The 12,571-nt window shown below is 66.8% G+C and overlaps 1 protein-coding gene across 13 annotated transcripts in view; it reads right to left on the bottom strand.

Moving 5' to 3' along the window:
- The window catches only part of TSC2 (TSC complex subunit 2), a 26,206-nt gene continuing 13,635 nt past the window's right edge, over positions 1-12,571 (bottom strand). For 2 of the 13 annotated variants that reach the window (XM_075564463.1, XM_075564464.1), the window contains exons 12-42: positions 11,943-12,080; positions 11,728-11,831; positions 11,558-11,639; positions 11,317-11,472; positions 11,037-11,153; positions 10,814-10,936; positions 10,324-10,430; positions 10,071-10,221; positions 8,970-9,092; positions 8,578-8,712; positions 8,122-8,311; positions 7,513-7,606; positions 7,326-7,428; positions 7,145-7,239; positions 6,347-6,508; positions 5,293-5,457; positions 5,049-5,201; positions 4,851-4,963; positions 4,476-4,661; positions 4,098-4,307; positions 3,796-3,864; positions 2,965-3,095; positions 2,295-2,788; positions 2,094-2,169; positions 1,827-1,913; positions 1,321-1,507; positions 1,100-1,239; positions 704-782; positions 532-623; positions 357-455; positions 1-271 (exon numbers count right to left, since the gene is read on the bottom strand). In XM_075564463.1, coding sequence (XP_075420578.1) covers positions 113-271; positions 357-455; positions 532-623; positions 704-782; positions 1,100-1,239; positions 1,321-1,507; positions 1,827-1,913; positions 2,094-2,169; positions 2,295-2,788; positions 2,965-3,095; positions 3,796-3,864; positions 4,098-4,307; positions 4,476-4,661; positions 4,851-4,963; positions 5,049-5,201; positions 5,293-5,457; positions 6,347-6,508; positions 7,145-7,239; positions 7,326-7,428; positions 7,513-7,606; positions 8,122-8,311; positions 8,578-8,712; positions 8,970-9,092; positions 10,071-10,221; positions 10,324-10,430; positions 10,814-10,936; positions 11,037-11,153; positions 11,317-11,472; positions 11,558-11,639; positions 11,728-11,831; positions 11,943-12,080 — 4,320 coding nt within the window. In that variant the 3' untranslated portion in view covers positions 1-112. The remainder of the gene's footprint in view (positions 272-356; positions 456-531; positions 624-703; positions 783-1,099; positions 1,240-1,320; positions 1,508-1,826; positions 1,914-2,093; positions 2,170-2,294; positions 2,789-2,964; positions 3,096-3,795; positions 3,865-4,097; positions 4,308-4,475; positions 4,662-4,850; positions 4,964-5,048; positions 5,202-5,292; positions 5,458-6,346; positions 6,509-7,144; positions 7,240-7,325; positions 7,429-7,512; positions 7,607-8,121; positions 8,312-8,577; positions 8,713-8,969; positions 9,093-10,070; positions 10,222-10,323; positions 10,431-10,813; positions 10,937-11,036; positions 11,154-11,316; positions 11,473-11,557; positions 11,640-11,727; positions 11,832-11,942; positions 12,081-12,571) is intronic. The other 11 variants (XM_075564474.1, XM_075564475.1, XM_075564467.1 and 8 more) reach the window with 10 other exon arrangements.

Raw genomic sequence — 12,571 nt, forward strand, 5'->3', positions numbered from 1 at the left:
TATGTGTCCGAGCGTGTGCCTGGGCGAGGCAGACCACACGACCTTTATTGATTTGCACGTGAGAAGGAACGATGGGGTCGTGCAGGCAGGACCAGGGGGTCTGTCCCCAGTGTCAGACAAACTCAGTGAAGTCGTCCACGGAGGAGATGAGGCGCTTCCTCTGGCCTGTCTCGTAGGTGGGCGTGGGCTCAGCCTGACTCTTAGTGGAGGCCGAGGGCTGTGTCTGCACCAGGGGCAGGCTGGGGTTCAGGCAGTGGGCCTCCTCCCGGATCTGGAGGCAGAGGGGTCTATAAGGGGTCCCGTGGCCCCACGGCCCCTATCCAGTGGGTGGAGTCCCGTGGCCCCACGGCCCTTACCCGGTGGCGCAGGCGCTTGATGTGGCGAAGTCGGGCGATCCACTTGGAAGGGTAGATGTCAGTGGGGTTAGAGCGGCTATGATGGACCTGGGAGGCCATCTGGGGAGCACAAGCAGAGAGACCACTGAGTCTCTGCCCGCCCTGTGGCTGGGCCCCCCCAGGGTGTGTCACTCACATTGGCATGCAGGGCCATCTGGCGGGCCACAAAGGGCAGGTTGCAGTCGGACACGATCTTGGCCACACTGGTATCCACCAGGCCCTCCATGTCTGGGGGGACATGAAGCTCAGAGATGCTCAGAACCCAGGCCCCGCCCCCTGCCCCCCCAAGCCCCCCCAGGTTGTGCCACCTCTGCGGCACTGCAGGGAGACCAGGTTGCACGCGTAGTCCAGGGGCGTGATCATCACGTGCACAAAGTTGAACTGGCCCTGCGGACGGACAGAGGTGGTTCAGCTTGGCTCGCGGGGCTGAAGCCCTCACCTCACACTGTTCCGACCTCCCCTACCTGAGGTCAGTCCTCAGCTGGTGCAGGGCAGTGACACACTGTCACTGTTCCCACCTGAAAGTGGACCCACCTCAAGGGACACTGGGTGGGGGCCAGCCTCACCAATCAGAGCCGCCCCCTACCCTGTGTCAGGCACACACTCACTGCCCCACCTTGGAAGAAAGCCGCCCCCAAGCAGCACGAGGAGGGGCGGGGCTCTGGTGCCCACCCCGCCCTGCCCGGGGCCCTGGCAGCAGGCACCTTGATGGTGCCCAGCTTGAAGTCCTCCCCTGAGTCGTTGTAGACGATGGACACAAAGTCGTTGCCGAGGTGGCGCTTTTTGTCACAGCGGTGTCGGTCCCCGTCCTTGGTGGGCATCAGAGTGGCAATGTGGAAGACGGCTGCAGGGGGAGCCAGTCAGATGTCGCGGATCCCCAGGGCCACCCGCCCACCTGGCCCCTCCCCCTCCCAGTGGTCCACACCTTGCATGATGTCATCGTGCCAGCAGTAGGTGAACTGGCCATCCTCGCCGCCCACGTCCAGGCCGCCCAGGTAGACCTTGTCGGGCTGGCAGTCCTTGAGCTCGATGAGCTTGCCCAGGCCTGTCAGGAACTCCGTGTACCTGTAGGAGCCGTGCTCGTTGGAGAGGACGGCCAGCTCGCTGTTGCTCTGTGGAGGGAGACGAGGGTGCTGGCACCAGGACACCAGGCGCAGCCCAGTGTTCCCCCAGCTCTGCTTCCTTCTGCATCCTTCATGTGCGATGGACCCCGCCGCCTCCACCCTTCCTGGCTCCACCCCCAAGTGACCCAAGGCCCCCCAGCAGTCGGCGCCCCCAGCCCGCTGCCCAGCACACTGCCCTACAGAGCCAGTCAGGCCGCCACTGACCTACACCCTCTCCCAAGCAGCCCAGGGCCTCTGCCTCGCTGCCGTCAAGGTCCCAGTCTCACCCCTACCTGACACTCCTACTCCCACGGCCCTCGAGCCTCACCTGGCCCTCGCCCACGTAGAGGACAGCGATCTTGTGTGTGTCGTAGGAAGGGATCTGGTCGAGCAGCTGCACTGACCGCTCAAAGGACTGTGAGCACACGAAGCAGAGCCGTGTCGGACGGAGCCCTGCCTTCGCCCACCCCACCCCTGGGCACCGCGCACGGCCCCAGGGCGCCCACCCACCCCACCCCTGGGCACCGCGCACGGCCCCAGGGCGCCCACCCACCCCACCCCTGGGCACCGCGCACAGCCCAGGGCGACCGCCCACCTCGTTGGGGAGCAGAATGGGCTTGTTGGACTCGTCCCCGAAGAAGGGCGAGTGGTAGAGCTGCAGGAACACGAAGCTGCCGGGGAGACAGGCGAGGCAACTTGGGCTCCAGCCCCACGTGGCACCACCACCCCTCACCCCCAGCCCCTCGCTGCCAAGCACAGCCGAGGTCGGCGCCCAGGGGACTCTACCCCAGCGCACCTGGGGTTGATGCCTGGCACCTTCTCGGCGTTGGAGGCGGCAGCTCTGCCTCTGAAGGCGTCCCTCTCCACTCTCTTGCCCCGCCGCGAGGGGGCCGAGTCGGAGATTGTGTAGCCCCGGGGCCGCAGGCCACTGGGGGAGCGGGGGGAGCCTGCAGGTGGTGGGCTATCATGCTGGGAGGGGCCACAGGCCCGGCCCTCCTCACCCGGGGCTGGCCAGGGGTCATTCTCCCGGTTCAGGGTCCCTGACTGCGAGCGGGTCTTGGCCTCCGGGCTCAGTCGGCCCACGTCGGCCTTGTGGCCTGGATCCCCAAGGACGTCCTGCAGTGTCTGCAGCTCAGGGGAGGAGCTGGACTTGCTCAGGGGCTGCGAGGGCTGGAAGGGGAGGTCTGCGCAGGGTGGGCCGCCCCCAGCCCTCAAGATGGGGATGCTGCTGCTGGCCCCCCGCTCCTCCACACGCAGCGGCTTCTCCTCTTGGCTGGAGGTGGACGATGACTGCAGGGGTGAGGCCCGGGGCATCCTGATCAACATGTGCCCACTGTCCCCACCCTGCCACGTTCCTGCTCACACCCCCCACACCCTGACTGGTCCCCCAGTGTCCCTGCCTCTCCTGCCTGGAATGCCCAGCCTTGGCCTCAGACCCTGTCTCCAGGGCACTGTGCCCTACTCACCCTGCTGTAGGTCCTGGCTCGCCGGCAGCGCCTGTCTGGACCAGGGGCAGCCTCAAAGTCGTCCAACTCGGGGGGCTCAGTGGACATGTTCATCTGAGCTGCACGTCCCTCCTCCAAGACCTCTGGGGAGTCTGGGAGGACAGACAGCTGTGAGCACGGGAGTCACAGTCAGACACGCCGTCTCAGGCACCAGCCTTTGCCCAATAGGCAGGCAGGGGCTTAGCCCCAGGAAGTGGGGCAGCACCCAGATGGGCTAGGAAAGGGGCTGGGCTGTCCCCCAGCTGTGGCCCCAAGGACAAGGCTGGCAGCTGAGACGTCCCTGCACACACGAGAAGCCAGGCCTGCTCAAGTGCCAGCCAAGCTGCAATAGGCACCACCCGCAAGGGACGGGAGTGGCAGCGCAGCATGTCTTCAGCGGGTGCTGGTGAGGACAAGCAACAGCGCGAGTGGCAACCCCCCCCCCCCACGTGCACACGCAGTCTACCAGCTGCCCCTGGGACCCATCTGGCCACTGCCTCCATACCCAGGGCAGTGGGCAGAGGCCGGACCGCAGGGTCAGCAGGCACAGCCCACAGAGCCAATCGCAGGGCCAGGCAGGGCAGAGTCAGCCCAGCCGGGCCACGAAGGGCTCAGTGGCTCACGCTGCCAGGGAGACAGGCGGCTCGGGAGCTGGGCTCGCGTGGGCTGACAGAGCCGCCCCACCGTCCTCACTCGCGCCTGGCCTGCTCCCTGAGGGCCCTCATGCGGGTCCCCCCGGAGGGCGAGCGGATGGGGCGATGACAACAGCGTCTGGGCAGCCACACCGCTCCCCTGAGCCGCCCGCGCCAGTACCTGCCCAGGACACACTCCTGTGCAGCCTTCCTTGGCAGCTGGACTGGCTCAGGGAGGAGAGAGAGGCCACTGCAAGGGAGGCCCATGAGCGGCCACGTCACAGGAGGCCAGGCAGCACTAGCCCCGCCAGGCCCCAGCCCTGCAGAGAGAGAGCGGCCGGCAGCACCTGGCCACGGCCCTCGGTGACCTGCCTGCACCTGCTGCCTTGGGCCGAGGGGCCCTGGGGAGCCGTGCCACCGCCATCGCACAGCAGAGGGCCCGTGCCTCAGGTCCGCAGAGCAGGCCTAGGGCCGCAGGCTCACCTGTGTTGGAGCGGGGCAGGAGGGAGGGTGTGGTGGCAGCAGCGCTGCTGGACGGCACCGACAGCGACTTGTACAGGGCGGTGTCCCGGTGCTCCTTGAAGCGCTCCGCGGCCATGAGGGCGTTGGACAGCTCCTGCAGCGGCATGTTGTCCATGTCAGAGGAGAAGGGGCTCAGCGGGTTCTCCAGGCTCAGCAGCCAGCTCGTGTTCCCTAAGGGGGCAGCGCAGCCAGCCTGAGCACAATGGAACAGGTCCCGTCTCCACTGTCACCCCCTCTTTCCTGGCCAGCACCCCTCCTAACCATCCCATCTATACTACCCACAGGGCCCCTGCTTGCCGACAGCCCCTCACCACATGTGCAGAGCCTGTCCCTGGGTACCTGTGGGCCTCCGGACCAGGATCTCAGCCCAGCCCTGGGTCAGCAGGGGCACGCAGGCTGCCAGACTCGCCTTTTCCTTTGGCGTCTGGGCTCCGGTGGAGGCCTTCTCAGGCTTCGAGGCACTGGGGCCTCCTGGGGAGTGGGTGAGTGGGGTCTCCAGGGCCCCCACACGCAGGCCGTGGCCCCCTGGAGAAAGAGGGTGTGGAGGGCCAGTGACCACCTACCCATGGCCAGCCCCCCTACTCCCCCCCAGGAGCTAATGCTCTGCCAGGGGTGAGCCCTCGGGGCCCCGGGGCTGAGTGAAGTGCCTGTGATTGAGAGCTGTGAGGAGGCCGCCCCAACAGCAAGCAGGAGGGGCGCCTCGCACAGGCCCACCTGACATGGATCGGACGCGGTCACGGGCCCCGCGGCACACCTGCGCGCCTGCCTGGGACTCCAGCTTGGCCGGCGCCTCCTTGGTCTGCCGCACGAGCAGGCTGGGGTTGGTGCTGAGGGCAGAGGAAGTGCCCGGTGAAAGGGGACCCCGTGTGCTGCTGGCTAGCCATGCCAAAGAGGCCAGGGAGCCACGGTCACCTGCGCTCGGAGCCAGCCTGCAGCTCGCCAGGCTCGAGGCCCAGCAGTGACCGCGTGCCTGTGCCCACACTGGTCGTCACGGTGATGAGCTTGTTCCCCACCAGCCAGGTCTTGGTCCTGCCTCCAGCCAGAAGGAACTCTCCCACAGGGGACCTGCAGGTGGGAGGCTGGTGAGCCCAGGACAGCGGCCCCTCGGGCTGCCTTGGGGAGGGCTGGCGGGAGGGGGGGCCGTGTTTTGACACACCTCTTGGGGACGGCGGTGAAGTTGGAGAAGACGTATCTGGCCATCATGTCCAGGCATGTCTCGGTCAGCTCCAGGTGGAGGTTGCGCAGGCTGCCATCGGCCTGTGCCACGGAGTTCTCATCGGCAGAGCCCAGGCTGGTGCTGGTGAGAGAGCTCTGGATCCTGCTGGGAGGAGGCCAAGTGGGTCAGCGTGCTGCAGCCCAGCCGAGCCACCTGCCACCGAGGCCAAAGCTCACCACATGCAGATGCCCGGGGCCAGGCCTCGCCCACACCCGGCGTTAAGATCCCCAGGGTGCCTCCTGGGGAGACCAGGCCACTCGACACCGCGAGAGGAGAGATGGGAGCTACGAGAGCCGGGGGAAGGTGGGGGGCGGCCCCCAAGCAGGCATCGGCGTTAGGCCGGCCGTCGGGGCAGAGGGTTAGTCATGCAGAGTGAGACCCAAGACACCGAGCGAGATTGCATTCTGCCCACAGAGCCGGCCATGCCACCCCGAGGGGGGTAGGTGTGTGGAGGTCGGGCCGGCACTCATACGGACACACACGATAAAGAACTGGCTGGAACGCGAACCTGGGGGAGCCGCCACGGCCAACCCGTGGAGACCAGTGTGCCGGGGAGGGCCCCAGTGCCAGCAGGGCTGCAGGCCAGCCCCTTCAGGGACGTATGCTCACAGAGGCCCAGCCCCAGCTACCTGTCCTCTGCGATGTGGCAGCGAGCAGATGTGTCTAGCTGAGAGCTCGGGAAGAGCCCACAGAGCTCTTTGTCAGGGCCGGGGCCAGTGCGACCGCTGAGCTGGGCCGGCGAGGCCCCTTCCCAGAGTGGCCGCCGGCCGGGCCTCCAGGAAGGCAGCAGGGCCTGCAGCCAGCCCTGGCTGCACCAGGCTCGGGGGCAGAATGCAACCTGTTCACCCCGCGCCGCCAGGCTCCTCAGGACCAGAGCTGCTCCCGGGAGGCCTGGCTGGGGCCACCGCAGGCTGCCGCCGCCTCGCCCAGACCCGGGGGTCATGCAAGCGGGCCCCATGCCCCGCCCCGTGCGCCCCACGGCCACGCTCACTACCTGCGGACCACCTGCTCAGACACACTGACGCTGCGGCAGCGGAAGGCCTGGGCTGCACTGCTTTCCGGGCGCTCTCTCACGGGCCGAGAGTGACTCGAGCCTTGTTTGGGGGACCTGGCCGGCCTTAAACTACCAGGGGGATCGCGCCGCCCCGGAGAGCCCCTCCCAGGGGGGAAGGCAAGCCAGTGGAGGAGTAAGGAGGGGAGGTCACAGGCCACAGGGTCGATGGAGAGGTCCCGAGGGTGAGAGCGAGACACCATGCCAGGGGACAGCGCAGGGAAAGAAAAGAAAACAAAACGCGTGAAATTCGTCTCTGGAAGGGGCAGGGCGGGGCCTCAGGTGGGGGGGAAGAGGGCCCCGCATGACAGGCTCCAGGCTGCAGGACCAGAACCCCAGGCACGAGGCCCCGTTCCCTGCCCGACCTCCGAATGCCCCAGAGGGACTTGCACAGTGGGCTCTGCTCAGCCCGGCCTCAGGAGAAGCCGCCCACCTGGGGAAAGCCACAGCAGGCTGCGGGGACGGGGGGGGCGGACGGGGAGGGACGGCAGCACTCAGACGCATGTCAGCCCCACTCAGCTCAGACGCACAGAAGCCCGGGTGGCCTGATGGCAACCTTGGTCTGTGGGCACACGGTACCCCAACCCCACCTAGCTCAAGTGCCCATGGGGGCCTGTCTTGTTCCATGAACCCCCAGCCTCGGCCCCCATGCCACGGCCCTGCAGAGGTGACCACCAGTGCGCCTGGCCCCTCCTGCCCTCGGCGCAGCCCCACCCCCTACCCGCCCCAGCAGCCCCGCACCTCCGGGGCCTCTCGTTGAGACTGGTGCTCCTGGCTCGGAAACTGTCCTTCTCGGGGGTGTCGTCGAAGGAGAGGAGCACGTTGGAGCGGAGGCCCTGGTGGGTGGTGGGCACCAGAACCATGGGCACCAGCCCCACCCCAGTGCTCCCAGCCCTCCCCCCCTCCCCACCCCCAGTCACACCTTCGTGATGTAGGGAACAAAGTCCTTCCGGAAGGGCAGGCGGCACCGGATGAACCACATGGCTATGACGTGGTGGGCCAGGCACACGATATACTGATTGAACCTGAGGGAGGCAGAGGCTTGGGATGCCCACCAACCCCAAGGGAGAGCTGCCCGGGGAGCTGAAGCGGGCGGGGGCAGCACTCACTTGGACGGGTTGGTGTATGGCAGGGAGATGGCAAACACGCTGGCGTACTGCTCTGCTGCAAAGTTCCTGTAGAGATGCGGCAGCCGCGCCAGAGCTGGGCCCCACAGAGACTGGTCAGGAGCGCCCAGGCCTCCCTGAGGAGCCGCAGTGACCACCAACAACCACCTTCCACCCCACCCCCAGGAACAGCTCCAACCAGGAGAGGCCAAGAACCCCAAGCCAGCTCCTGCCCTCTGCCACTACAGGCTGCGTGCAGGGACTGCCACGGCCAGAGCAGGTGTGGAGCAGGCCCCACGTGGGAAACATAAGGGGCTGAGAGGAAGGGAGGGAGCCTCTCAGAGATGGGGCGCACCCAGCAGGAACCCCAGAAGGGCAGGGGCTCTGAGGCAGCTGGGGCCAGCATGCCAAGTGTAGAGGGTCCAACCAGGGGGCAGGGAGGTTGGCAGAAGATGTAGACAGGACCCAATGTGGGCAATGTTGGGCCCACACAAACACCTGTGCACGCACGTCCGTGCTGATGCACACGCGTGTACACGTGCGCTTCAGAAGCACCCCCCTACCCTGCAGAGAACCACGTGCCCCCCCCCCATGCCGCCCCGCCACACTCACTGGACAGGAACTCGAGCAGGGGGGCGGCCATGCTGGCGGTGGCCGAAATGTGGGTCAGCTTGACGATGAGCACGGGCAGGGCCTTGATGACGACGGCGGGCATCTCCACGCTGCACACGGCCAGCGCCACCACGCACTGGCTGGCGCAGCGGTAGATGAGGCCTTGCTCGAGGCAGTACACCATCTCGCGCTGGGGGCCGACAGGCATCTCAGGCCCTGACCTCGGTGGGACGCATGCAGCCCCCCCACTCTGGCAGCAGCAGTGCCGCATCCCGACCCTGCCAGGGGCCAACTGCCCACTTTCCTGCAGGGACCCGCAGGCCCCGGCACAGCCGGCTAGAAACAGGCAGCCACCCCTAGAAACAGGCAGCCACCACTTAGCGGCCCTGGGCATTTTGCTACCTGCTGGCAAGAGGCCCGGTGAGGCCTCTCAGACCTCACCTCAGGGGCACGCACCTGTCTGGCTTTGTCCAGGTAGCTGTGGTAGGAGATGAGTGCCGTCAGCACTGGGACCACGGCAAGGTGCAAATCAGTTCTGGAGAAGCCCTCGGGGGTACCTCGCAGCCGCTCCAGGGTCTTGGGGCCTGAAAGCTGGTGGTCACAAGGCCCCAGGTGTCAGGAGGACCCAGCAGGGAGGAGCTAAGGTCCCTCCCTGCCTTTGCGGGATGTGGGAGCGCGCCCCCTGCAGGTACGGGGAGGAAGTGACAAAGCCCTAGGCCCGGAACAGAAACTGAGCCTGCCCCCTGGACCTTTCTGATCCTAGCTTCCCTTCTGGAAACCCCAGGGCTCAGCTGTCACCCCTGAGCTGTACCGGGACCCCAGCCCCCAGGCCTGAGGGGCCGCGCTACCATGGAGCAGAGGGCGGAAGACAGCTGGTCGACGCTGCACGGGGAGGTGAAGATGAGGGCCTTGTAGCGCAGGGACTCCGGCAGCTTGCTGAGCACCAGCTTCAGCACCTTCCAGTCGCTCTCCTGCGGGAGCGGGGGCTGAGCGTGGGGACTGGGCACAGGTGCAGGGCTGGGGACCTGAGCCTGGGTCAGTGGGAAGGGGGCCTCTGAGCCAGGTGGGCATCCTGGAGTCCTATGTGGTTGGAGCAGACTCAGAGGCGCACCCTGGGCTCAGCCCTGCATCTCCACAGCCCCAGAGCGCGCAAGGAACCTCCATCCACTCCTTGTGACCAGGAAGCCGCTCTCTCAGCACCACATACGTGGCCACCCCCAATTTTCTGCTCCCCCAAACCCATTCAAGACCCACAGCTCCCTGCCCTGGCCTTTCCCTCGTGATGTCCAGGGAGTCCAGTCCTGCCTCCTGACAAGTGGCCAGTCAAGGCCCGGTTTCGGTCCTCTGTAAGGAAGGAGGCCACTTCATTCCTTGGCTGAGGCCCCGTGCAGGACAGTCACCAGGGAGCCCTCCACACCCAAACCAGCCTAGACCCCTAGGGACTCAGGGGGAGGGGGGCCCAGGACACACATGCCCCCCCATCCTGCATCCTCAACCCCAGGGGTCTGCACAACAGGATCCTGGGGAGCGCCTCCACCCTTCACACCCTCCCCACATCCCTCCGTTTCCCACTGGCTCAGCCCTGCCCACTTCTCCGCTCTCCGTGCCCTGCAGAGCTCACAGTGCCGCCAGTGAGCCCTCCGGTCTTCCTGAAGAGCCTTCCCTGCCCTGCAAGACTCGCTCCACCTGCCCTCACGTACCCTTCCCAGGCGCCTGGCCACACGCGGCTGCCCCAACCTGGGCGTGAGCAGCACAGGTCTAGAGGCAGCTCCAAAGCCGCTGCCCATGCACCCAGAGCTCCAACACCAAGAGGCCTGGCCTGCAGCCCCGTCTGCCCTGGACAGCAGTCCCACTAGGACCGGAGGCTCTTTTGGCGAGTGGGCCACTGCCGGCTCTGACCTGAGAGGTTCTGGGGCTGTCTGCAGTGGGAGGAGCATGCTCAGCCTCACCTGTTTCAGGCACTGCAGCAGGACGCGGAAGAGCAGAGAGTAGGGCAGGTAGGCAAGCCGCACCGCCGGGCCCAGGGGAGCTGGGCCTGCAGGTCCCGTGGGTGGTGAGAGGGGCCCGCTGGCCTTCTTCTCAGTGCTACGCTCGGGCTCTCTGGGGAAGACAGAGCAGCTGCAGAGGCCAAGCACCCCCAGTGCTCCATCTACCCTCCAGGGGGGCCTTCTCCCGAATGGACAGGCTGGCCAGCGTACACACTTGTAGTCACAGAGGCAGTAGGGGCTGAAGCGCACGGCGCCGTCCTTGCTGGGCAGGCCCAGGCGGTGCAGCGAGTCTGCCCGCAGCAGCAGCAAGAAGTCAAAGGCCTGTAGACAGAGGGCAAGGTCAGCAGCAGGGCCGTGGTGGCCCCAGCACTTTCCAGCAAAATGGTTGCACCCCGGGAGGTGAGCAGCAAGGAAGCAAGGCCCCAGCACAGGGCACCCATGGGGTGCCTTCCTCTGCTTGGGGTGTGGCCACCCAAGAGGCAGATGCTCTGAGAGAGGCAATGGGTCCATCCTCGGGAACGAGACTGGGACTGGCCGAGACAGCACAGGCATGGGAGACCTGGGCAGCTGCTGCACCTGCCCTGCCTGGCCAGGCCCCTCAGGGTGCCCAGGCAAGGGCGGCAGGCTGTCCTGGTTGGGACGGGCAGCAGTCTGACACTGAGGACAGGTCCACCCTGGTGGCCCTGCACGTGGCAGTCACTCACCTGGAGGCGGATGCTGCTGGCAATGGGCAGGGTGTAGGCGTGCTTGTAGTGCAGCTGGAGGTGGTGCACGAGCGTCTCGTAGACCCGGGCTGCGTGGCTGGCCGGCAAAGCGTAGAGCTTGGTCTGAGAAAAGTGGGGTCTGTGGTGGCTGGTGTGGCAGCCTGAGCACCAGGCCTCCAGGCCTCGAGGACAGCCCAGTGCGAGGCCAACTGGCGGCCCTCACCTGCAGGATGACCAGGAGCCCCAGGACCGCGGTCTTCACCTCCTCCAGGGAGGCCGAGTAGGCAGGCCATTCCCTCTCCTCCAGCTCGGGGGGTGGGGACAGGGGGCGGGCCATCACCTTTGAGGAAGAGGTTGGTTCTCAGGCCAGCACCAGTGGGTGGCACCTGCAGCCACCAGTCACCCAGGTCACTGGTGCTGCATGCCCCCGTGTCTCTCAGAAGGCTCTGGCCGGGTTCCCGGGCTCTGGCCAGCCCGGCCTGGAGGGTCAGCCAGGTGCTCACCTTCTCGATGATGTCCAGCAGGCTGTTGAAGTGGTGGGTGTGGCAGCCCTCTGCCAGGTCCACCAGCAACTGGGTAGCCAGCTTGCGGACCTGAGGGTCCTTATCCTCCGGGATGGAGGACAGCTGGCAGAGCACGACTGAGTTGATGAGCTCCTCCTGGGGGCGGGGGAGGGGGTTGAGCAGGCAGTGGGTCGGGCCGGCCCCCTCCCCAGGCCCCCCTGCACCCTGCCCCACCCCGCACCTCGTAGAACTGCCTGTTGATGAGCAGCACGAAGGAGAGGACAGCCAGCACCTTGATGCGCACGGCGCTTCGGGACTCACTCCTGGGGGCAGAGGGAGTGCTGGGTGCCACCTGGGCACTCTGGGCCCCAGCCCTCAGTTCGCGGAGAGGAAGAGCCTGGGTTGGCCTACCTGAAGAAGCGCTCCATCAGCCGCTGCAGGTGGTGGACCCAGCCGTCCTTGGCTGGGTGGATGGACTGAGCCCGGTACGAGATCAGGTTCAGGATGGAGGCCTCCTGGCAGAGGAAAGGGCCATCACACGGAGCCCTCAGAAATCACAGGCCCAGCCCTGCCGGCGTCCACCTTCCTCTCCGGGGCAGGGGGTGGCGTGGCGGGCAGGGGCTCACCGGTCTCTGCTCGGCGTGCCTCTCGACGAGCTCAAAGAACCTGTCCCGTGGCCCGTGGAACTCGTTCTGGTCACACAGCTCCTCCACGGTGGTCAGCAGGTCGTGCACGGGTGCCCGGAGGCCCGAGCTCTCCAGGGTCTGCAGTGGGTGGGGGCCACAGTGCACGCTCTCCCTGTCCCCTGCCCTTGCTGGGCGAGGTGCACTCTGTGCCACACAGGGGTGCAGGGTGACCGAGCCAGCAGTTCGCTCCTGCCCCAGGGGCCCAGGGAGAAGGCAGGTGGGACGGAGGCTGCCGAACCCCAAGTGCTCCCGTCTCTCACCCCAGGGCGGCTGAGCAGTGCACACAGTTAGTGGCCTGCTGCGGCTTGGGCCCGGCCCTGGAGACAAGGAGTCAGTCACTCCCTTCCACTGTTCTCAGCACCTGTACGCCACCAACCCTCGTCCCCTGGCACCCACACACTCAGTCAGCACCCCGGCGTCCCCCAGCCTGCATGTAATGCGGCGCAGGTGGCTGGGGGAACCAGGAATTGGCCCAGCTGGCCGGCCACCTGGAGCCTCATCGGTGTAGGCCAGCCCAGCCCAGCTCCCTGAGTGTTCTGGCTTGCGGCCCACCTGAGCAGGCAGCGAGG

Source organism: Tenrec ecaudatus, chromosome 12 (genome assembly GCF_050624435.1).
Source record: "Tenrec ecaudatus isolate mTenEca1 chromosome 12, mTenEca1.hap1, whole genome shotgun sequence".
NCBI classification, from domain to species: domain Eukaryota; kingdom Metazoa; phylum Chordata; class Mammalia; order Afrosoricida; family Tenrecidae; genus Tenrec; species Tenrec ecaudatus.